The sequence below is a fragment of the Scyliorhinus torazame genome, chromosome 4, assembly GCF_047496885.1.
Source record: "Scyliorhinus torazame isolate Kashiwa2021f chromosome 4, sScyTor2.1, whole genome shotgun sequence".
In the NCBI taxonomy this organism is placed as follows: domain Eukaryota; kingdom Metazoa; phylum Chordata; class Chondrichthyes; order Carcharhiniformes; family Scyliorhinidae; genus Scyliorhinus; species Scyliorhinus torazame.
The window spans coordinates 113,328,568-113,353,957 of record NC_092710.1 but is presented as its reverse complement, the minus strand read 5'-3'; the positions used below and the strand labels follow the sequence as shown (position 1 = coordinate 113,353,957).

Sequence of the window (25,390 nt, the reverse complement as noted above, 5' to 3'; positions counted from 1 at the left end):
GTGAACCGAAAGTGAAGTGGGGGTGCTGCGGTGGTTAGGAGGAGAGAGGGGGTAAGGGTGGGAGGGTGGAGGAGGTGCAACGCGGCAGTTATGTAGGGTGAGTTTGGCCATGGACGGGACAGGGGGTGGCCATCTTTGGGATTTAGAGTGTGGTTGGGGAAGGGGTTGCGAAGCCCACGGGTGATGTTGGCGGACTCTAAGGTGGTGGTAGCCTCTGGTGTGAATCATGACATGGAATATCCGTGGCTTAATGAGCCGGTTAAATAGTCCCGGGTGCACGGGCACTTGAAATGTTTGAGAGCAGAGGGGATTTTCCTGAAGGAGATGCATCTCCAGGTGAAGATCATGGGCGGGATTCTCCATTGGCCGACGCCAGAATCGTGAAATGCGATTGGGCGGAGAATTGCTTCCGACACCAAAATTGCAGCAGGCATTGCTTTCATGCCAAATCGCAATTCTCCGTTGCCTCGACAGCGGCGTCAATGCGTTCCAGAACACAGGTACAGTAAACGCCGTCGGCATATCATTAGTGGGCCTGACCCGGTATTCTCCGGGGCCTCCGTGATTCTGCCGACCCATCAGCTGTATGGGCATGCTCCAGCACCACGCAGTTTGTAATAGTGAGTGGGATGCTAGTTGGGACTCCGGTGGTGTTGGTGAATGTGTATGCGCCTAATTGGGCTGACGCCGGATTCATGACGAGGCTGTTAGGAGTGATCCCGGACTTGGTCTCTCACCAGCTCATCATTGGGAGGATTTTAATTGTGTATTGGAGTCGAGGATCAATGAGGAGGTAGAGAATGGCGCGAGATCTGCTAGGGTTTATGGAGAGGATGGGGATGGTGGATCCGTGGAGGTTTGGCACCCGGGAAAGAGGAAGTACTCCTTCTGGCATGTGTATAAGGTATATTCCCGGATTGACTTTCTTGTGGTGAGCCAGGCGGTGCTGATGGTGCAAGGAGCAGAATGCGCGGGAATAGTGATTTCAGACCACGCTCAGCACTATTTTGACGTGGTCAAGAGCAGAGGCCGGGTGGAGGTTGGATTTAGGGCTTTTGGCAGACAGGAGTACTGTGGTAGCAGTGGCGATTAAGAATTATGGTAAGCTCAGTCTGAATGGGGAGGTGTATAACCTGCCTGCTTACCATTGGCTGGGGACTAATGATAATCCCACAATCCTGTGGGAGTATGAGCTTCCCCAATGAGGGGGGCGGAGAAATCATTAGCAGACTCCCTGTATAAATAAAGCTGGCCAGTTTGGAACCAGCAGGAAGGAGTAAGCAGCAAGCGAGGTTGCTGCTGTTGTGTATATATATGTTGTAAACAAATGTTATTTCTTTGTATCCTTGAAACTCGTGCTGGATTCTTCGTGGCCCTCACAAAACTGGCGACGAGGGTTAAAGTGAATAGCTTTCTACACTGCTGAAGCCACCTCCCTGGATTTTTGTTGGATACAGGTTGGAAGTTGTTTTCTATTACACCATACCTCTGAACGGACGTTTGGATGTTTTTGATGCTGCGCTGGAAAGCTGGAGTCAGTATGCATAACGGATGCGTTACTATTTCCGGGCAAACAATATCACCGAAAACGAGTGCCAGGTGGTCATATTGCTCACCTCCTGCGGCCCGCATACATTTGGGGTGATTAGGAGCCTTACGTACCCAGCTGCGCCGGACACCAAAACGTTTGATGAACTTGTGAATTTAGTGGGGCAGAATTTTAACCCAACCCCGACCACGATAGTCCAGCGTTACCGGTTTAATACCACTGAGAGGACCCCAGGAGAATCCCTTGCCGACTTTCTATCCAAGCTACGCAGGATTGCGGAGTACTGTGACTATGGTGAGACCTTGTCAGAAATGTTACGCGACCATTTGGTTTGCGGTATTAACAATGAGGCCACCCAGAGAAAGTTGTCAGCTCAGCCAACATTGACTTTTCAACAGACCATTCAAATAGTATTGTCCCGAGAGAGCGCAGAACGAGGAGTGCAGGAGATACCGGGAATGGAAGTGCATGCCTTGGGGCGCAACCCCTTCCGTCCGAAAACGACCCCCCACACTCCTGCGGTACCTGGGGCGAGACGACGTCCGGATTGACGGCAGTGGCCGTCGGACATTCCTCCCCGAAGGGAGCCTTCTCCAGAACCAATGGATGAGGAGCCATGTCCGTGTCAGACATATAAGCGCCGACCCCGTCACGGACGCCGGTCCTGGGGGCGCCAGAGGCGCCGTCGTTACGACCGAAACTGGGACCAGCCCAGGGGTCGTACCTTCCATGTGGATGCACCTGCGGCGACTACTCCTGAGGACGCGGAGACGGAGGACGACTGCCTGCAGCTGCATTGTGTGGCAGCTCCCCGTGTGGCCCCCATTAAGGTGACAGTACGGGTCAATGGTCACCCGCTTGAGATGGAGTTGGACACTGGCGCAGCGGTCTCCGTGATCGCCCAGAGGACATTCGACCGTATCAAGCAGGGTATACAGACCCTTACATTAACCGACTCACAGGCCAGGTTGGCCACCTACACGGGGAAACCATTGGACATTGCAGCAACTACGATGACCCCTGTTGTTTATGGATGCCAGGAGGGGCGTTTCCCACTTATCGTGGTGCGCGGCCATGGGCCCAGCCTGTTGGGTCGGGACTGGTTGCGCCATTTGCGCTTGCAGTGGCAGCTCATCCTCCAAACAGTTTCTGGAGGGTTGACTGAGGTGCTAGGACGATACCCAGATGTATTCCAGCCCGGTTTGGGGAAAATATCCCGTATCCAAGTCGAACCAGGAGCCACACCGCGCTTTTTCCGGGCGCGCCCGGTGCCTTACGCCTTGCTCGAGAAGGTAGAAGGGGAGCTCACTCGTTTGGAAACTTTGGGTATTATCAGGCCCGTCCGTTTCGCTGAATGGGCAGCACCAATTGTACCTGTAATGAAGCCAGATGCCACCGTTCGCTTGTGCGGCGACTATAAACTTACAGTGAATACGGCTTCCCGACTCGACTGATATCCAATGCCTCGCATAAAGGATCTCTACGTAAAGCTTGCAGGTGGATTCTGGTTCACAAAATTAGGTATGAATCACGCCTACCTACAGTTGGAGCTGGACCCTGCCTCCCGACCATATGTAACGATTAATACACACCGGGGCCTGTATGAATATACACGTTTGCCCTTTGGAGTATCCTCTGCCTGCGCAATTTTTCAACGTGTTATGGAGGGCATTTTGAGAGGTTTACCGCGTGTCGCTGTCTACTTAGATGACGTTTTGATCACAGGGACGTCGGAGCAGGAACATTTGGAAAATCTGGAGGCTGTCCTTAGGCGCCTTTCGGAGGCTGGAATCCGTTTACGTCGCACAAAGTGCGTCTTTCAGGCGAAGCAAGTCGTCCACCTGGGTTATCGGGTGGACCGCGAAGGTTTGCACCCCGTCGCAGAGAAGGTGCGCGCGATACAACAGGCCCCCGCCCCAACTGACACTTTGCATCTTTGTTCTTTTCTCGGCCTCGTAAACTATTACGGGAAGTTCCTCCCCAATCTGGCAACTACGCTGGCCCCCTTACACCTGCTGCTAAAGAAAAATCACACCTGGGTTTGGGGTCAGCCGCAAGAAACCGCTTTCCGGCGGGTAAAACAACAATTGTCGTTGTCTGGGATACTAACCCACTATGATCCTGGAAAGCCTTTGCTCGTCACGTGTGATTCATCCCCGTATGGTATTGGGGCCGTCCTGTCCCACAAGATGGAGAATGGGGCCGAGCGGCTGATAGTTTTCGCCTCCCGCACATTGACTGCAGCGGAAAAAAAGATCGATAAGGAGGGCCTGGCAGTGCTCTTTGCGGTGAAACGTTTCCACCAGTACGTGTATGGCCGCCACTTCACTATCGTGACTGATCATCAGCCTCTGCTGGGACTTTTCAGGGAGAATAAGCCAATACCGCCCATTGCTTCCGCACGGATCCAGTGCTGGGCTTTGTTGCTCGCTGCATACGAGTATTCTCTGGAGCACAAACCAGGAACGCAGATAGCGAATGCCGACGCACTGAGCCGATTGCCTTTATCGACCGGCCCCATGACGACCCCCACAACCGGTGAGGTGGTTGCAATCCTAAGTTTTATGAACACCTTGCCTGTCACGGCATCACAGATCCGTGAGTGGACCCAGACGGAGCCAGTCTTGTCAAAGGTTCGACACATAGTCCTGTACGGTGGGCAGCTTAGACAGCTCCCAGGCGAGTTGCGAGCATTTTCCTCCAAGCTGTCAGAATTCAGCGTGGAAGACTGCATCCTCTTGTGGGGGATGCGTGTGATTGTCACGGAAAAAGGACAGGAGCTGATACTAAGAGACTTGCACATTGGGCATCCAGGTGTGACCAAAATGAAAATGTTGGCCCGGAGTTATGTTTGGTGGCCAGGCCTCGACGCCGACGTTGAGAAGGTGGCCCAAAACTGCTCTTATTTGTCAGGAGCATCAGAAGCTTCCGTCGGCCGCGCCCCTACATCACTGGGAATAGCCAGGGCGGCCATGGGCGCACTTGCACGCGGATTTCGCCGGCCCTTTTCAAGGATCCATGTTCCTTCTATTAATCGACGCCCAGTCTAAATGGCTAGAGGTGCATAAGATGCTAGGCACAACGTCCTGCGCAACAATTGAGAAGATGCATTTGTCTTTTAGTACACATGGCCTCCTCGAGGTGCTGGTCACGGATAACGGCACTCAATTCACCAGTGAGGAGTTTGTGAGGTTCATGAAGATGAACGGCATACGCCATATCCGCACTGCCCCTTACCACCTGGCTTCAAATGGTTTGGCGGAGCGCGCAGTGCAGACATTCAAACAAAGCCTAAAGAAGCAGTCTTCCGGGTCAATGGACACAAGACTGGCTCGCTTTTTGTTTTCATATAGGACCACCCCCCCATGCGGTGACTGGGGTAGCTCCTGCAGAACTCCTAATGGGTCGGTGACTTCGCACCCGCCTTAGTATGGTTTTCCCGGACATTGGCGCAAAAGTACGCCACACACAAGAACGGCAGGGACAGGGATTTTCTTGGCATCGGCCGATTCGGCAGTTTGCGCCCGGTGACCCAGTGTTCGTTTGGAATTTTGCTGGTGGTGCCCAGTGGGTTCCTGGTGTAATCTTTGGCCAAACGGGCCCTATGTCTTACCAGGTGCAAGCCCAGGGTCGTCTCCAGCGCAAACATGTGGACCACGTTCGGTCCAGAAGACTATCCCTTCCAAAGATTCCCCGCCCCCGCAGCTCATTTCTACAGCCGCAGAGACCAGAGACAATGGAAAGTAGTCCTCACAATCTTCCTCTGGTACCTCACTCAAAGCCTGCGCAGGTCGTTACAGAACCGCGCGGAGATAGAGACGCCGAGATGACAGAGGCAGCAGACTCTGACTCCGCCAGAGGGGGACTCCTCGGGCCCACGGGCCGTGGATGTACAACCGTTACGCCGTTCATCACGGAAGCGCTGGTCTCCGTCTCGTTACACGCTGCCTGATCCAGCGCCTCGTGCAAATGGTGTCCGGCCTGCGGCAAAACGAGTCCGACGCCCTCCTTCACCAGGGTCTTCGGTGGATTCCTTGGACTTTGGGGGGGGAGGGATGTTATAACCTGCCTGCTTACCATTGGCTGGAGACTAATGACAATCCCACAATCCTGTGGGAGTATGATCTTCCCCAATGAGGGGGCGGAGAAATCATTTGCAGACTCCCTGTATAAATAAAGCGGGCCAGTTTGGAACCAGCAGGAAGGAGTAAGCAGCAAGCGAGGTTGCTGCTGTTGTGGAATTATATGTTATTGTAAATAAATGTTATTTCTTTGTATCCTTGAAACTTGTGCTGGATTCTTCGTGGCCCTCACAAAAGGAGGTATCGGCAGTCACGTTTTGGGAGGCCTTGAAAGTAGGCGGGGGGGGGGGGGGGGGTGGAGGTGGAGGTATTGGAAGAGATAGTTGAGGTGGATAGTAGGTACTCTATGGCTCCCACAAAGGAGTTGCTGCCGGAAAGAAAGAGGCTGTGGGGGCAGTTTGACGGTTTGTCAGCGGGAAGGAGGTGGGTCAGCTATGGCGGATGCAGGGCGATACAATGTGAGTGTGGGGAGAAGGTGAGCCACATGTTGGCCCACCAGCTACGGGACAGGCAGAGTCGCAGAAATCCTTCAGATTGGAAAGTGGGGGGGAGTCGGATCCAGAGAGGATAAATGAGATCTACAAGGCCTTCTGTGAGGAGCTGTGTTGGGCCGAGCAGGGACTGGAGGAGGCTGATATAGGTTGATTTCTAGATGGGCTAGACTTCCCTGAGTTGGAGATGGGGAAGAGGCAGGCGCTGGAGGAACCATTAGGGCTAAAAGAGACGATGAAGTGTATTAGCATGATGAAGTTGGGCAACGCCAGATGACTTCCCGGCGAAGATTTATAAGCTGTTTGCAGCGGATTTGCCCCCCCCCCCCCCCCCTTTTTGGGCATGTGTAATGAAGCGGTGGAGAAAGGGGAGCTGTTGCCAATGTTGGCGCAGGCATCAATTTCTCTGATCCCAATAAAGGGAAAGGATCCATTGGAGTGTGGGTCCGATAGGCCCATCTCATTGCTGATTACCGATGTGAAAGTCCTGACAGAGGTATTGGCGAGGAGGTTGGAGGGGTGTGTGCCGGAGGTAGTCTCAGAGGACCAATTGGGATTTGTGAAGGGGAGGCAGCTTTCTAGTAACATTAGGAGGTTGCTAAATGTAATTATGACCCCATCCGGCGGGGGGGAGGGGGAGTGCTGGAGGCGATTCTGTCAATGGATGCAGAGAGGGCCTTTGACTGGTAGATCGGAGATATTTTTTCAAAATCCTCAGGAGGCTTGTGTTTGGGTCAAGGTTCGTGGCATGGGTTCCGTTGCTGTATGTGTCTCCCATGGGCCACCATAGGATTCCTAGCCTTTGACCTGCCCTGGTAGCCACAGTATTAATATGGCTAGTTCAGTTTCTGATCAATGGTAACCCCCAGGATGTTGATTGCTGGATATGACGAGTTTACCAAGGCACAATTAATGGATCTTTTCAGAGTTGAGTGAGTGTGTGGGGCAAAAAGAGTATTGGCATTTATTTTGCCGAAGTGTTTTTATCTCGCTTAAGCCCCTCCACCCTCAGTAATCATAGTTCTCTGCTGTCGGATTCTCCATTGCGCTGGCAGCCCGGGTATTTCCCGACGGCGTGGGGCTGCCCACAATGGGAAACCCCATTGGCCAGTTGGCGAGACGAAGAATCCCGGGGGCACGGCGATGGAAAAGCCCATCCAGTAACTTTGGTATGTTGCGGTTTGGAGGTGGAGGGAAATTGAAATGAAAGCTGAAGAACAAACCTGAGGATTGGGTTTGCAGTGGCTCACTTTGTCTACTCCCAATGTACAGACTGGATTTGTTAATTGCTTTCAGAGAGCTTCAATTTCTCTTCACTCAACTTTCCCATTCCATTTTCATGCGAATCTTGATTATCCAAGTCAATATTTTTCTCTGCTTCAGCGTTTGGTAATTTATAGCCGGATTCAACTGCATGATGTAGAAATTTTGCTGTGAATTTTAATCTGGAAAATAAAATGGTGTTTGGCAAAATAAATATTTGTGACATCCATCTGCATTTCAGAGCAAAGTGGATAAAGAAAAAGAAAAGCGTGATAAAAAAGATAAAGAAGATAAATCTCCCAGCAAGTCTGCGCGACTCCGTCGGTTCTCAAAATCCCCGGCTCGCACGGTATCTTCAGACATTTCTCCAAAAGTAATTGGAGTTGGATCAAGGAGCTGTGAACAAGACAATTCTACAGAAGGCTGCTCCATCCTTAATGGAGTACAAGGTATTAATTTCCTTTCAACTAAGGACTGCTAGAAAATAATGAATTGATTCAGTGTTATGATCCCAGTTGATATATCTGGACGGGAAGATCCCAGAATGGAACCCTGGTTCAAAATTCCGTAACTTTTACTTTCCTTTTATAAAACGTGGAGGAACAGAGACACAGGACAGCTAATGGATTTTATCAACGAGGAAACAAATATTACTAAACATGGTAAAATTGGATTATAATACAATATTCCTTTACTCCCCCTTAGTTTAGCAATTACACACTGTTTTAGGATAAACACCTCTTAAACTACAATGGTCTAATTAACACATAGTCTCTTTTTAAAAAAAATATATTTTATTCAAGATTTTTTGGCCAAACATAACAGTACATAGTTTTTCTTTTAAACAACAATAAAGCAATATAAATAACAGTGGCCAGTTTTAAACAAGTAAATAAATAATATATAAACAAAAACAAAACCAAAACTAAGTGGCAACTGCTTTGTCAAAAATAGTTACTCTCCAAAGATACAATCCAACAGTCCAATATACATTACCTATAACAAATGTCTATGCATATACACTGACATCCCTAAGAGCCCGCACGGATCTCCCCCCCCCCCGGGTTGCTGCTGTTGTCTTTCTTTCTTTTTCATTCCCTCTATCGTTCTGTGAGGTAGTTGACGAGCGGTTGCCACCGCCTGGTGAACCCTTGAGCCGAACCCCTTAATACGAACTTGATCCGTTCTAACTTTATAAACCCTGCCATGTCGTTTATCCAGGTCTCCACACCGGGGGGTTTGGCTTCCTTCCACATAAGCAATATCCTGCGCCGGGCTACTAGGGACGCAAAGGCCAAAACATCAGCCTCTCTCGCCTCCTGCACTCCCGGCTCTTCTGCAACCCCAAATATAGCCAACCCCCAGCTTGGCTCGACCCGGACCCCCACCACCTTCGAAAGCACCTTCGCCACCCCCACCCAGAACCCCTGTAATGCCGGACATGACCAGAACATGTGGGTGTGATTCGCTGGGCTTCTCGAGCATCTCCCACACCTATCCTCTACCCCAAAATATTTACTGAGCCGTGCTCCAGTCATATTCGCCCTGTGTAGAACCTTGAATTGTATCAGGCTTAGCCTGGCACACGAGGACAACAAATTTACCCTACGTAGGGCATCAGCCCACAGCCCCTCCTCAATCTCCTCCCCCAGCTCTTCTTCCCATTTCCCTTTCAGCTCATCTACCATGATCTCCCCCTCGTCCCTCATTTCCCTGTATATGTCCGACACCCTACCATCCCCCACCCATGTCTCTGAGATCACTCTATCCTGCACCTCCTGCGTCGGGAGCTGCGGGAATTCCCTCACCTGTTGCCTCGCAAAAGCCCTCAGTTGCATATACCGAAATGCATTTCCTTGGGGCAACCCATATTTTTCCGTCAGCGCTCCCAGACTCGCAAACGTCCCATCTACGAACAGATCTCTCAATTGTACTACCCCAGCTCTTTGCCATGCTCCAAATCCCCCATCCATTCTCCCCGGAAGAAACCTATGGTTATTTCTTATCGGGGACCGCACCGAGGCTCCCGTCCTTCCCCCAAGCCGTCTCCACTGCCGCCAAATTTTTAATGTTGCCACCACCACCGGGCTTGTTGTGTATTTCTTCGGTGAGAACGGCAATGGTGCCGTCACCATTGCTTGTAAGCTGGTCCCCTTGCAGGACGTCCTCTCCAATCTCTTCCACGCCGCTCCCTCCCCTTCTCCCATCCACTTACACACCATTGAAATATTGGTGGCCCAGTAATAATCATTTAGGCTCGGTAGTGCCAACACCCCCTTATCCCTACTACGCTGCAAGAACCCCCTCCTCACTCTCGGGGTCGTCCCGGCCCACACAAAACTCATAATGCTTTTCTCAATCCTCTTAAAAAAAGCCTTCGTGACCATCACCGGGAGGCACTGAAACACAAAGAGGAATCTCGGGAGAACCACCATTTTAACCGCCTGCACCCTAGCCGCCAGTGACAGGGACACCATGTCCCATCTCTTGAAGTCCTCCTCCATCTGTTCCACCAACCGTGTTAAATTAAGCCGGTGCAAGGTTCCCCAATTCTTGGCTATCTGAATCCCCAAGTATCGGAAGTCTCTTGTTATCTTCCTCAGTGGTAAATCCTCTGTTTCCCTGCTCTGCTCCCCCGGATGCACCACAAACAACTCACTTTTCCCCATGTTCAGTTTATACCCCGAAAAATCCCCAAACTCCCCAAGTATCCGCATTATCTCTGGCATCCCCTCCACCGGGTCCGCCACATACAACAACAAATCATCCGCATACAGAGATACCCGGTGTTCTTCTCCTCCCCTAAACACTCCCCTCCACTTCCTGGAACCCCTCAGTGCCATGGCCAGGGGCTCAATCGCCAGTGCAAACAATAACGGAGACAGGGGACACCCCTGCCTCGTCCCTCTGTAAAGCCGGAAATAATCAGACCCCCGTCCATTCGTAACCACACTCGCCATCGGTGCCCTATACAGCAACTGTACCCATCCGATATATCCATTTCCGAAGCCAAATCTCCTCCGCACCTCCCACAGATAATCCCACTCCACTCTATCAAATGCTTTCTCGGCATCCATCGCCACCACTATCTCCGCTTCCCCCGCTGGCGGGGGCATCATCATTACCCCTAGCAACCTCCGTATGTTCGTGTTCAGCTGTCTCCCCTTCACAAACCCAGTTTGGTCCTCATGTACCACCCCCGGGACACAGTCCTCTATCCTCGTCGCCATTACCTTGGCCAGAATCTTAGCATCCACATTTAAAAGAGAAATGGGCCTATAGGACCCGCATTGCAGCGGGTCTTTTTCCTTCTTTAGGAGGAGTGATATCTTTGCCTCTGACATAGTCGAGGGCAACTGCCCCCTTTCCCTAGCCTCATTAAAGGTTCTCGTCAGAGGCGGGGCCAGCAAGTCCGTATACTTCCTATAAAATTCCACCGGGAATCCGTCCGTTACCGGGGCCTTCCCCGCCTGCATGCTCCCAATCCCTTTCACTACCTCCTCCATCTCAATCTGTGCTCCCAGTTCCTCCCTCTCCTGCTCCTCCACCTTAGGGAATTCCAGCTGATCCAGAAAGCACATCATTCTCTCCTTCCCTTCCAGGGGCTGAGCTTTATATAATCTTTCGTAGAATACCTTGAACACCCCATTCACTCTCTCCGCTCCCCGCTCCATCTCTCCCTCCCCGTCTCTCACCCCCCCCTATCTCCCTCGCTGCTCCCCTCTTCCCCAGTTGGTGGGCCAGCAACCGGCTCGCCTTCTCCCCATATTCATACTGTACACCTTGTGCCTTCCTCCATTGTGCCTCTGCATTACCCGTAGTCAACAAGTCAAATTCTACATGTAGCCTTTGCCTTTCCCTGTACAGTCCCTCCTCCGGTGCCTCCGCATATTGTCTGTCCACCCTCAAAAATTCTTTCAGCAACCGCTCCCTTTCCCTACCCTCCTGCTTTCCTTTATGTGCCCTAATAGATATCAGCTCCCCTCTAACCACTGCCTTCAACGCCTCCCAGACCACTCCCACCTGAACCTCCCCATTGTCATTAAGCCCCAAGTACCTTTCAATACACCCCCTCACCCTTAAACATACCCCCTCATCTGCCAATAGTCCCATGTCCATTCTCCAGGGAGGGTGCTGTTCTTTTTCCTCCCCTATCTCCAGGTCCACCCAATGTGGAGCGTGGTCCGAGATAGCTATAGCCGTGTACTCCGTCCCTGTCACCTTCGGGATCATGCCCTTCCCAAAACAAAAAAGTCTATCCGTGAATATACTTTATGGACATAGGAGAAAAATGAGAACGCCTTACTCCTAGGCCTGCTAAATCTCCAGGAGTCTACTCCTCCCATCTGCTCCATAAAGTCCTTGAGCACCCTAGCTGCAGCCGGCCTCCTCCCGGTCCTGGACCTCGATCTGTCCAGCCCTGGGTCCAGCACCATATTAAAGTCTCCCCTCATTACCAACTTTCCCGCCTCTAGGTCCGGGACACGTCCCAACATTCGCCTCATAAAATTGGCATCATCCCAGTTCGGGGCATATACGTTCACTAGAACCACCGCCTCCCCTTGCAATCTGCCACTCACCATCACGTATCTACCCCTGCTATCCGCCACTATGGTCTTTGCCTCAAACAGTACCCGTTTCCCCACTAATATAGCCATCCCCCTATTCTTTGCGTCTAACCCCGATTGAAACACCTGCCCCACCCATCCTTTGCGTAGTCTGACCTGGTCTATCAGTTTCAAATGCGTCTCCTGCAACATAACCACATCTGCCTTTAATTTCTTTAGGTGTGCGAGTACCCGTGCCCTTTTAATCGGCCCGTTCAGCCCTCTCACGTTCCATGTGATCAGCCGGGTTGGGGGGCTCTTTACCCCCCCCGCCCCCCCTTGTCGACTAGCCATCCCCTTTTTTAATCCAGCTCCTCACCCGGTTCCCACGTAGCCGTATCTCCCCCCGACGGCGCCCTCCCGCCTCGGCCACTCCACCCCGTACCAGCTCCCCCTTCTCCCCAGCAGCAGCAACCCAGTTAACACCACCCCCCCGCCCCCGCTAGATCCTCTTCTAGCGTAATTGCACCCCCCATGTTGCTCCCAGAAGTCAGCAAACTCTGGCTGACCTCGGCTTCCCCCCGTGACCTCGGCCCCCACTGTGCGAGGCCCCCTCCTTCCTGCTTCCCTGTTCCTGCCATGATTACCATAGCGCGGGAACAAAGCCCGCGTTTCCCACTTGGCCCCACCCCTAATGGCCGGCGCCACAATTCCTCATCCTTCCTCCTCCCCCCCCCCCCCCCACCCCCACCCTCCCCCACGACATGGGGAAGAGAGAAAAGTTACAGGGTCGCAAGATTAACAACTTGAGAGATCATCCCTTCCCCCTTTTTCCCCCCTCTTCACCCCACGTAATCACACCACCACTTTGTCCCAAACGTTCTTTTTCTGGCCCGCCTATTCCAGCTGCTCCTCCACAATAAATGTCCACGCCTCTTCTGCCGTCTCAAAGTAGTGGTGCTTCCCTTGGTGTGTGACCCACAGTCTTGCCGGTTGCAGCATTCCAAATTTGATCTTCCTTTTGTGAAGCACCGCCTTGGCCCGATTAAAACTCGCCCTCCTTCTCGCCACCTCCGCACTCCAATCTTGATATACGCGGATCACCGCGTTCTCCCACCTACTGTTCCGAGTTTTCTTCGCCCATCTGAGGACCATCTCTCTGTCATTATATCGGAGAAATCTCACCACTATGGCTCGAGGTATTTCTCCAGCCCTTGGTCTTCGCGTCATAACTCGATAAGCTCCTTCCACCTCCAATGGGCCCGTCGGGGCCTCCGATCCCATTAACGAGTGAAGCATCGTGCTCACATATGCCCCGACGTCCGCCCCTTCCGCACCTTCGGGAAGACCAAGAATCCTTAAATTCTTCCTCCTCGCATTATTCTCCAACACCTCCAGCCTTTCCACACACCTTTTGTGTTGTGCCTCGTGCATCTCTGTCTTCACCACCAGGCCCTGTATTTCGTCTTCATTTTCAGCGGCCTTTGCCTTCACGACCCGAAGCTCCTGCTCCTGGGTCTTTTGTTCCTCCTTTAGCCCTTCAATCGCCTGTAATATTGGGGCCAGCAGCTCCTTCTTCATCTCCTTTTTAAGTTCTTCCACACAGCGCCGCAGGAACTCTTGTTGGTCAGGGCCCCACACTAGACGGCCACCTTCCGACGCCATCTTGCTTTGTGCTTGCTTTCCTTGCCGCTGCTCTAGAGGATCCTCCGCAATCCGGCCACTTTCCTCTCCTTTTTCCATCTGTGTCCAGGGGGAATTCCCTTCTGGTTTACCGCACAGTGTTTTTAGCCGTTAAAATTGCCGTTGGGGCTCCTATTAAGAGCCCAAATGTCCATTCCACCGGGAGCTGCCGAAACGTGCGACTTAGCTGGTCATCGCCGCACCCGGAAGTCCTCACATAGTCTCTTTTAAGCACACAAGATGACTGTAGTCAGACACTTTCCTCTCTGAACCACAGTGAATGTCTGTGGTTTTCCCCTCAAAATTCCTCCAGATGATTCTTGTACTGAGAACCACCTTGTCTCATTCAACTCCGGCTTATCATAGATAAAATTTACAGTGCAAAGGAGGCCATTCGGCCCATCGAGTCTGCACCGGCTCCCGGAAAGAGCACCCTACCCAAGGTCAACATCTCCACCCTATCCCCATAACCCAGTAACTCCACCCAACACTAAGGGCAATTTTGGACACTAAGGGCAATTTATCATGGCCAATCCACCTAACCTGCACATCTTTGGACTGTGGGAGGAAACCGGAGCACCCGGAGGAAACCCACGCACACACGGGGAGGATGTGCAGACTCCGCACAGACAGTGACCCAAGCTGGAATCGAACCTGGGACCCTGGAGCTGTGAAGCAATTGTGCTATCCACAATGCTACCGTGCTGCCCCAACGGCTTCCACATGGGTGATTTCAAATTCCACTTTCAAAAGTCAAACTGTGTTTAAATGATGCTTTCCCTCCACTGTTCCATCAAGGTTTCACTTTCAAGGTTTTACACCTCTCCCTTCAAGTCATTTTGTCTTAAAAGCTTTTACACAAATCCGAGATCCAACCACCCATTTCCACAATTATTTCAAACAATGTCTCCCAAATTGTAGTAATTTTTCACAAATGTTAGATCTATTGCAGGGGGTTTTCCGGCCTTTCACGATCTGATGTCTTTTCAGCTCTAATTTTATTGGAAAGAAAAAATTATTGAACAGTAATCTGTTCTGGTTCCCAGCTGCTTTTGTTCCGTTAGCTCCAAACTTCTTGGAACGTCTCTTCATTTCTCTAGTTTCCTTAAAAGCTGGACTTTAGGGTTCTGACATCAGTTTTCTTGTTCATTATTCCACAGTATGGCTTTTCTTCTAGCAAGGCTGAGAGAAATGTTTCCTCTTTAATCTTTAAAACCAATTGCTTCTAGCACAGCTATGAGAGCCGCCTTCTCCCTCACTACCTATCTCCACCTGCAATCAGATTAGCTAAACTGAAACGTAAAAGTGTTTCTACCGTACAAGGCCCAGTTGCTAAACAACCACTGCTGTCTTATTTAAATTTTAAAAAATTTAGAGTACCCAATTCTTTTTTTTCCAATTAAGGGGCAATTTAGCATGGCCAATCCACCTACACTGCACATGTTTGGGTTGTGGGGGTGAGACCCACGCAGACACGGGGAGAATGTGCAAACTCCACACGGACAGTGACCCAGGGCCGGGACCGAACCTGGGACTTCAGTGCCGTGAGGCAGCAGTGCTAACCATTGTGCCGCCTCACTGCTGGCACAGCCTTCTCTAAGCACAATAGAATCACAGTTGGAATTGAAACCGACCCCAATACGTATAAACACCTTTGTCCAGCATAAATCTAACTAGGTTATACCCTTCCAGGCACAGAAACATTAAATTAAACACACTTAAAACAGTACCTTATTTCTCATGTAAACCAACACAAATATAAATCCCTTAAAATTACCTTTGTTTTCCTAACAACAATGTATATTCTGAACTATAATTTGCTAGATGGAAGTTACATCATTTTCGCCAAATACATTTATTGCAGACACCACAAGTTATAATTAGCACAGAATATTAAGCTGTAGATGCTGCTGTAAGCTGTTGGGAAAAAGCTAGCTGAATAAAAGCACCCTTATGAATTATACAGCAATTGTTATTAATAAACCATCCTGGATTGATTCCAAGGCTGCAGTCCTCCTCTGATGAATTGTGGACTCATCAAACTTCATGTCACCTCAGTTTGTTTTTTAAAATTTGTTCATGAGATGTGGATATCACTAGAAAATCCAGCATTTATTGCACATCCACAATTTCCATTGACAATGTAGGAGAGCCACTTTTTTTCAACTGCTACACTCTATAGCGTTGTAGGCTGGACCCAGTGATGATGAAGGAACAGTATCCCACCTGCAACAAATTGTGAACATAACAACCTAGCTCTCTGTGTTCCTGCGCCTCCTTTAAATTGTATTCTCGGGGCAGCACGGTGTCGCAGTGGGTTAGCCTTGCTGCCTCACGGCGCCGAGGTCCCAGGTTCAATCCCGGCTCTGGGTCACTGTCCATGTGGAGTTTGCACATTCTCCCCGTGTTTGCGTGGGTATCGCCCCCACAATCCAAAGATGTGCAGGGTAGGTGGATTGGCCACGCTAAATTACCCCTTCATTGGAAAAAAATAATTGGGTACTCTAAATTTATAAATAAATAAATAAATTGTACTCTCTTTTATATTGCCGCCTCTTGCTCTTCCTACCCAATGTATCACTTTCTCTGTGTTAAATTTAATCTGCCGCATGTTTGCCCATTCCACCAAGCTGTCTATATCCATTTGTAGTCTGTCACCAGCCTCCTCACCGTTCACAATGCTTCAGCATTTTGGACGTGATTCTCCGGCCTCGTTGTGCTCTCACTCGAGCAAATCGAGGCCAGTGAATAGCGGAAGATGCCGAAAATGTGAACCACGCAGGGTGCCAAACAGTTTGCAATGCAACCGGCCTGCTCCCGGAGGTGAAATCGGGATCCCGCCGTAGCGTAGCGAGAAACCAATTAATAATAATAACAATAATAATCTTTATTGTCACAGGTAGGCTTACATTAACACTGCAATGAAGTTACTGTGAAAATCCCCTCGCCGCCACATTCCGGCGCCTGTTCGGGTACATAAAGGGAGAATTCAGAATGTCCATTCCCCTAACAAGCTCATCTTTCAGGACTTGTGGGAGGAAACCGGAGCACCCGGAGGAAACTCACGCAGATACAGGCAGACCGTGCAGACTCCACACAGACAGTGACCCAAGTGGGGAATCGAACCCGGGTCCATGGGGCTGTGAAGCAACTTAAGCCTTATTTCCATACAGTTAATTGGAGCCATCCCATATCCAGCGGCCTCCCATCATTCATCGGCCTCCCCAGCAAGTGGTCACACAGGCGCCGATTAATATTCTTTTTGAAAAATGTGAACCTGGCGGAAGGGCTTCTGTGGGGAGCCGAGGAGATGAGTAGCCATCTTTGGTCACGGGCAAAGAGCCCAAGGTGCTGGACTTGCCACCCCAGTGCTTGACAGGGGGTAGGGGACCCTCTGCAGGGGTGGGCCACCATGAGAGGGTGGGGGGCCACCAGCGGTGGCACTACCATGGCAACCCCTGGATCATGTGTATCCATTCCTGAGGCAACCCTTGTCCCTTCCCGTCTATCCCACCGATGACCCATGACCCCCACGACTGCCGAGGCCTCTGCGAATTGGCATTGTGGTTAAATGGGCACTTCACGCATACCAAGTGGATTCCCATGGGTGGGCGACATGTAAGATGTGGGAGTCATTGCCCAGCATCATAATCACACCTTGATTCTTGGACACAGTGCAGGAGGCAACACCGCACACGCAGCAGCCAACATCCGAACACCCAGAGTCTGTGCCACGTCACTCCAGGGTCTCTGTCGAGGGCAGGGTGTGATGATAACCCACAGAGAGCTGAGTGCCGGTGTTCCTCAATCTATGCCACAGTCTGACCCCTGCCCATCTGCTGAGTGCTTGCTCACACCTATCACCTTTATGCAGTGTGCCCAGGGGGGAGAAGGGGATGCCTGGAGAAATGGGCCAAGGGTTCGGAGGTCGGCTCGCATTGATGAAGAAAGTGACTGAGGTTCATGCTGGTTGTGCTGAAGGGTGTTTGATTCCACACACTCCCAATGGTGGTGCCCTCAGTGATCCTCGATGTGCTTGGCCCTCCTAGCTCTACCGCTACATCTAGATGTCTCCCCAGGATGTACATCTGAGGTGAAGGCAACCAGTTGCTTACCTCATCCCATGGCCTTCAATGCCCCTGGTGGGAGTCCATTGGGGGCTCTATGGCCTGAGGGCCCCGGTGCACTTGTCGGCAGCACATGCACAGGGGTGCCGCCCTGTCCCGTGTGCTGACCACGAGACGTATCTTCATCAGAGGGGTGGAAGTCGGGGAGCTGGTGGCCAGCGACCCCTCCCCTCGATCAGTGCCCATAGGGCCCTGGGGTCCACCTTGCTATAGAGGGGCAGTTGGTTCAAGCCCCCAGCTGCCCCGCATCATCTGGCTCTGGCAGCCCTGGCGGCTCCCCGATGTCTGCACCAAGGTGTCAAATCGCTCGGCGATGCTCCTCAGTAACTTTAACAAGCTCTGCAACTCCTCGGCAATGTCCACCTGCGACTGGGACAAGCTCCGCAGCACCTCAACCATTCCCAGCTGAGAGAAGGGCATGTCCAGCAGCACCTCATCAAGGTCAGCTTGGTACTGGGTGTCATCCCCCAGTGAGTCGGACATTCTGCCGAGACCCTCAGCCATGGCTGTCATCGACTGTGCGACGCCTTGGACACCTTCACAATGGTGCTGACGTTGTGCACCAGGCTCTCCAATGCGGTCGCCACCCGAGCAGTGTTGGCCTCGGTACCAAGCATTACCGGCGACTTCTCGAGCACCCGTAGCCTCTGGAACACCTCCAATCGGCTATGGACCTGCTGGAGTGACACTGACATCTCCCTCTAAATGTCCTGACGGCACCCTAAGTCTCCCATCAGTTCCGGGTAACCCTGTTCCAGAGGCTCAACATCTGGGGATGAGGGACCCAGCTGGGTCCAGGGATCATCACTGCTGTCTGGCCTGGAGGTTCCTGCCTCCCACTGATGTACATAAGCTGATGTGGTGCTCACCAGATTGTGCCGCAGAACCCTGACCATAAACCTTTCCCACCGATGTGCGAGTATATGCGCTGGTGGAGGGTGGGGTTGGCAGCTGTGACGCCTTCGTCGTGTCTTCCTTGGAGCTCTCCCCTGAGGTGGCCTCCTGGGAGGCTGGAGAGGGGCCACCCGGGATGGGCTGGCGCCTTCGGCTGAAGGACCTGCGGTAGAATGGACATGTGGTCAGTGGGAGGGATGGGTCAGTCAGTCAGTAATAACAACTCGTATTTGACAGGTCCTCCAGGTAGGGCCCAGTGGTTCCTCACCTCTGCGGCTTCCGCTAATCTCCGTGTGGGTGACCGCCCAGTTCTCGGCCACCCCTGTCATCTCCAGGGCCCACTCTTCGAAGGAGGTAAGGATTCTTATGTCCAGCACGTCTCCACCAACCTGGGCCCTCTGTCGACAATTGTGGGAGAGCTTTTCCTGAGGGGACACAGAGAGGACATCATTAGCCACACGTGTGGTTCACAGTGGTGGGAGGTGGAATGTGAAGGAAGGGTTGGTCTGGGTTGAAGGGAGGGTTGAAGGGGAGCGGAGGGGTGAAGGGAGGATTGGGTGCCACATGGAGAATTGCGGGGATGGGGTGGGTAGATGCTCACGTGGGGTGGGAAGGTCTCGGGGGTGGGGGAGGGCTGGGTGGCGTTGGTGTCTACTCATTCGTGCTTCCCATGTAGGTCGTTGACCTTTATTAGCAGTGGAGGCCAGTCCTCCTGGTCACACTCCCCGAGCATGCAGCCGCTGCCACCTCATCCCAGACAGCACTGGCTGCCCTGTGGTTCACCCTCCGGACTCGCTGAGGAACAGGATATCTCTACTGGCCTCCACTACACCGAGCAGCCTCCCCAGGTCCGCATCGACGAACCTTGGGGCCGGTCTTCTCGGTGCCATTGTTGCGAGCTGACTGGAGTTGGCTGAGCAAGTGCTGTTTAAGTGCTGTTCAACCTTGTTAGCGGGGGGCTGGTGAGCGTGGTGCTGGCGAATCAGCTGGTGAGCCTTCATTTGTGGCGAGAAGCCCGTGGAGCATCGTTTAGTGGACCAGTTAACGTGAATAGCGTTGCCAGCCCCACTGGGCCGAGCACCGGGAAGCTCGCGGCAGTTCAGGTCGCTACCAGACTTAGAAATCTTTCTGGAGAATCATGCCATTTGTGTCACCTGCAAATTTTGATATTGTGACCTGTGCATCCAATTTGCACTTATATCAAGCCTTTCACAATCTCATGATCTCCTAAGCTTTACAATAAATTGAAGTGCTTTTGAAGGGTAGGCAATACTGTAATGTAGGAAGAATGGCAGCCAATTTGCACAGAAGCTCTCACAGAATCATAGAATTCCATGGCCAATCCACCTAAGCTGCACATCTTTGGACTGTGGGAGGAAACCCACACAGACACAGGGAGCATGTGCAAACTAGGTGGCGATGGAAGGTGGTGGCAAAGTGGTATTTCCACTAGACTAATAAAGACAAGTACTAAGGGAAATGCTTTGGTTATCTGGGTTCCAATCCTACCATGGCAGATGGTAACATTTGAATTCATTAGAAATCTGGAATTAAAAGTTTAAGGATTCCCATGAAACCATTGTCAATTGTTGTAAAAACCGGTCACTAATGTACTTCTAGGGAAGGAAATCTGCCATCCTTACCTGGTTGACTATTGACTGCCCTCTGAGATGGCCAAGATGGCCAAACAAGCCACTCAATCCGTGGGCAACCAGGGATGGGCAATAAATGCTGGCCGAACCAGTGATGCCCACATCCCATGAAGAATGTTTCCACACGGACAATGACCCGGGGCCAGGATTGAACCCGGGTCCTCAGTGCTGTGAGGCAGCAGTGCCACCGTGCCGCCCCATCAATGCCCTGTATACTTGAAGCATAGCATCCTTACTTTAATGTTCAGTTCCTCTCGTAATAAAGTTTAGAGTTCCTTGATTACACACACTACCTGCATGTTATTTCGTGACTTGTGCATGAGAACACCTGAGTCCCTCTGCGCCTCGGAATTCTGCAGCTGTTCCGATTTAAGTAATATTCTGCCTTTTTACTCTACCTGCCAAAGTGAACAACCTCACATTTTCCCTCATTATCCACCGGGCGGGATTTTCCACGCAGCCTGCCGCATGTTGTCAACGGAGTTTCCCGCCAGATTCTTGCCCACTCACTCAACCTACCTATATTATAAACTCATTATGTCTTTTTACCTATCCTAGTGCCATCTGCAAATTTAGCTACCATGCCATCGCTCCCTTCATCTAAGTAATTGGTGTAAGTTATAAAATATTGAGGCGTCAGCCAGATCTCTCGGGGGCTCCGCCATCACATCCTGCCAATCAAAAAAAGACCCATTTATGTATACTGTGTTTTCCGCCAGCCAGCCAATCTTCTATCCATGTTACCCTCTACATCCTGAACTTTTATTTTCCTCAATAACCTTTGATATGGCACCTTATCAAATGTTTTCTGGAAATCAAGGCCTGTTTATTGTAATGATGCTGCGCTGCTTGCCTTTATAAGCCATGTTCATTTTATTTCTGTGTTTTATATTGACAGGTTCTGGAAGTTCTGAGGAGAGTGATGATGACGATGATGATGATGGCACCCAACATGAAGCCACCTGGAGAAAAGACCCAGAAGAAGACACCGTAACAAAGAGGAAGGAGGCAGCCTTTCCGGACCAGAGGCACCTTCCCACTGCCGGGCTGCCCGGAATACCTCAGACTGGCACCAAGTTGGGAATCATCTCCGATTCCCTGGAATGGGTAAGAAGGGGAAAGTGTTCTGATGATGAGGAAGAGGAAACCATGAGAACAAAACCTACAGGCCAGAAAGAGCCGACAGAGAAGCGGACAAAATCGCACATGAAGTGTTCCCGGAGGAAAAAGGTTGGCGCTGATGACTGGGCACAAAAGGGCTCGCCTAACTGTAAGGGTGAGAGGTCGAAGGGCAAAGATTCTCCTCTCAACATCACCAGCAGCAGCAGCAGCTCAGACGAGGATGGTGAAAGAATTGAAGTGAAAAACTCCCCGTCCAGGAAACATAACGGTCTGCAGGAAAAGAGGAAATCTCTGCACACGACTGCTTTGTTTTCCAGTTTCTCAGAAATGCCTGAGAAAAGGATCAAGCTTTTAAATAATTCTGAATTAAGGGTTCAGAATGCAAAACTGAAGGACCGGAAAGATGTTTGGTCAAGCATCCAAATCCAATGGCCAAAGAAAGTTCTGAAGGAGCTCTTCTCCGATTCCGATACCGAGACAACATCATCCCCACCCGTGGTGCCGGAAGAGGCAAAGCTTGAGGCACCAGCTGAGTCTGCCAAAGAGGAGGAGAGGTTGCCCTCCATGGAAGTGGAAACTGCGCCTTTGTTGATCTCCCCTGTCAGGCCCAATGAAGAGAAGCCAACTGAAAAACTGGACAAGAAGGGAGAGATGCCCAGCAGTGGCAGCAACTCTGTGCTCAATACTCCCCCCACCACCCCCGAGTCTCCCGTCTCAGTCACAGTGACAGAGGCCACCAGGCCGCAGCCCAGCACTGTGCTCCCGCAAACCTTGGCTCCAAGTCAGGAGGAAGTGCAAAGTGTTAAGAGTGAAACTGACAGCACCAATGAGGTGGATAGTGTGACTGGGGAGCTTCAAGAGGGGCAATCAGAGGGCAATGTCTCCCCGACAGGGTTTGATGCCAGCATTAGCTCCAGCAGCAGCAATCAACCCGAGACAGAACATAAGGAGAAAGGTAAAAAATCACGCTTGATCCTTTTCTCACGCAGAAACAAATGTGTTCATTCACCACGAGAAAGAATGTGCCTGAAGTGGAGTGGGATGAATCTCGCTTCTCCATAAGTCTATTGCAATTTAATTTACTCTAATGGCAGTCCAGCTTAACAATGTAACCATTGCCAATGATTCTGCTCAGCATCAACACTGCAATTGTGGTGTAAGTGCAGCTTTAAGCCATGGGATGTAATGATTTGACTTCACAAAGGGACAGTAAGAAAATGTTAGCGTGAACTTTAATATCAGGGCTATTTCAAAAAACAGTGATGCCAAGAAGTTATTATTTTTTTAAAAATATATTTATTAAAGTTTTTTAACAAAACAAAACAATTTTTCCCCTTACAAACAATAAACGCCCCCCCCCCCCCCGTAACAAAATCGCCCTGAGCAAGATATATACATGGTAAGATGATATATTTACAGAGCTTTATACACTGGCTCTCGCCCTTCGTACCAGTTTCCCCCACCCTCCATGTTATCCCCCGCTCGTCCGTCCCCTCAAGCAATCTCTCGTTTCTTCCCCCCCCCCCCAGGGTTGCTGCTGCTGCTGATCGACCTTCCTCTAACGCTCCGCGAGGTAGTCTAAGAACAATTGCCACCGCCTGTAGAACCCCTGCACAGAGACCCCCTTAAGGCAAACTTAATCCTTTCCAACTTTATGAACCCAGCCATGTCGTTTGTCCAGGCCTCCACACTAGGGGGCTTCGCCTCCTTCCACAATAACAAGATCCTTCGCTGGGCTACCAGGGACGCAAAGGCCAGAATGCCGGCCTCTTTCGCCTCCTGCACTCCCGGCTCGTCCACTACTCCAAATATTGCTAGCCCCCAGCTTGGCTTGACCCGGACTTTCACCACCTGAGATATTGCTCCCGCCACTCCTCTCCAGAACCCCTCCAGTGCCGGGCATGACCAAAACATATGGACATGGTTCGCTGGACTCCCTGAACACCTTCCACATCTGTCCTCTACCCCAAAGAACCTACTCAACCTCGCCCCCGTCAAGTGCGCTCTGTGAACCACCTTAAATTGTATCAGGCTGAGCCTGGCACATGAGGAGGAGGAATTGACCCTACCCAGGGCACCAGCCCACAAACCTTCCTCGATCTCCTCCCCCAGCTCCTCCTCCCATTTACCCTTCAACTCTTCTGCTAGCGCTTCCCCCTCTTCTTTCATCTCTTGATGTATTGCCGAAACCTTGCCCTCCCCGAGATCACCCTGTCTTGAATTTCCTGTGTCGGGAGCAGCAGGAATTCCCTGACCTGTCGCCTCACAAAAGCCCTCACCTGCATATATCTGAATGCATTTCCCGGGGTTAGCTCAAACTTCTCCTCTAGTGCCCCTAGGCTCGCAAATGTCCCGTCGATGAACAGGTCCCCCATTCTTCTAATCCCCGCCCGGTGCCAGCCCTGGAACCCCCCCGTCCATCTTCCCCGGGACAAACCGGTGGTTACCCCTGATCGGGGACCACACCGAGGCTCCCACTGCACCCCTATGCTGTCTCCACTGGCCCCAGATACTTAACGTTACCGCCACCACTGGGCTCGTGGTGTACTTTGATGGCGAGAGCGGCAACGGTGCCGTCACCAGCGCCCCCAAGCTCATTCCTTTGCAGGACGCCATCTCCATCCTCTTCCATGCCGCCCCCTCTCCCTCCATAACCCACTTACGGATCATCGCCACGTTTGCTGCCCAATAGTAGCTCCCTAGGTTTGGCAGCGCCAGCCCTCCTCGGTCCCTACTGCGCTCCAGGAACCCTCTCCTTACCCTCGGGGTTTTGTTCGCCCACACAAACCCCATAATACTCCTACCTACTCTCTTGAAAAAGCCTTTGGTGATCACGATGGGGAGGCACTGGAACACAAACAAAATCCTCGGAAGGAACACAAACAAAATCCTCGGAAGGACCACCATTTTTACCGACTGCACTCTACCCGCCAATGAGAGCGGCAACATGTCCCATCTTCTGAAGTCCACCTCCATTTGGTCCACCAACCTCGTCAGATTCAGTTTGTGTAGGGCCCCCCAGCTCCTGGCTATCTGGATCCCTAGATACCGAAAACTCCCCTCCGCCCTCCTCAGCGGTAGGTCCCCTGTCCCTCTTTCTTGGTCCCCTGCCTGTAGTACAAAAAGCTCGCTCTTCCCTACATTGAGCTTATAGCCTGAGAACTCCCCAAACTCCCTCAAAGTCTGCATGACCTCCACCATCCCCTCCATTGGGTCCGCAACGTACAGCAGCAGGTCATCCGTGTATAGCGACACCCGATGCTCTTCCCCCCCCCTGTGGACCACCCCCCTCCATTTATTAGACTTCCTCAGTGATATGGCCAAGGGTTCGATCGCCAATGCAAACAACAGGGGGGACAGAGGGCACCCCTGCCTCGTTCCTCGGTACAGCCGAAAGTACTCCGACCTCCGCCGGTTCGTCACCACACTTGCCACCTGGGCGCTGTAAAGGAGCTTAACCCAGCCTCCCCCGAACCCAAACCTACGCAACACCTGCCAGAGGTACTCCCACTCAACTCGGTCAAAGGCCTTTTCCGCGTCCATGGCTGCCACTATCTCCGCCTCTCCCTCCTCCGATGGCATCATTATCACGTTTAAGAGCCGCCGCACATTCGTATTTAATTGCCTGCCCTTTACAAATCCCGTCTGGTCCTCATGTATCACCTCCGGGACACAGTCCTCAATCCTCGTGGCCAGCACTTTTGCCAATAGCTTAGCGTCCACATTAAGGAGCAAAATCGGCCTGTACGATCCACATTGCAGTGGGTCCTTGTCTCGCTTCAGAATCAAGGAAATTGTCGCCTCCGACATTGTCGGGGGCAGGGATCCCTCCTCTCTTGCCTTGTTAAAGGTCCTCACTAGTAGCGGGGCCAACAGGTCCGCATACTTTCTATAGTACTCCACCGGGAACCCGTCCGGCCCCGGGGCCTTCCCCGCCTGCATGCTCCCCAAACCCTTACTCAGCTCCTCCAACCCGATTG

The 25,390-nt window shown here is 51.7% G+C and overlaps 1 protein-coding gene across 2 annotated transcripts in view; it reads left to right on the top strand.

Moving 5' to 3' along the window:
- arid4b (AT-rich interaction domain 4B) overlaps positions 1-25,390 on the top strand; it is a 285,409-nt gene that overhangs the window by 201,286 nt on the left and 58,733 nt on the right. For both annotated transcript variants that reach the window (XM_072498497.1, XM_072498496.1), the window contains 2 exons: positions 7,627-7,834; positions 21,187-22,365. In XM_072498497.1, coding sequence (XP_072354598.1) covers positions 7,627-7,834; positions 21,187-22,365 — 1,387 coding nt within the window. The remainder of the gene's footprint in view (positions 1-7,626; positions 7,835-21,186; positions 22,366-25,390) is intronic.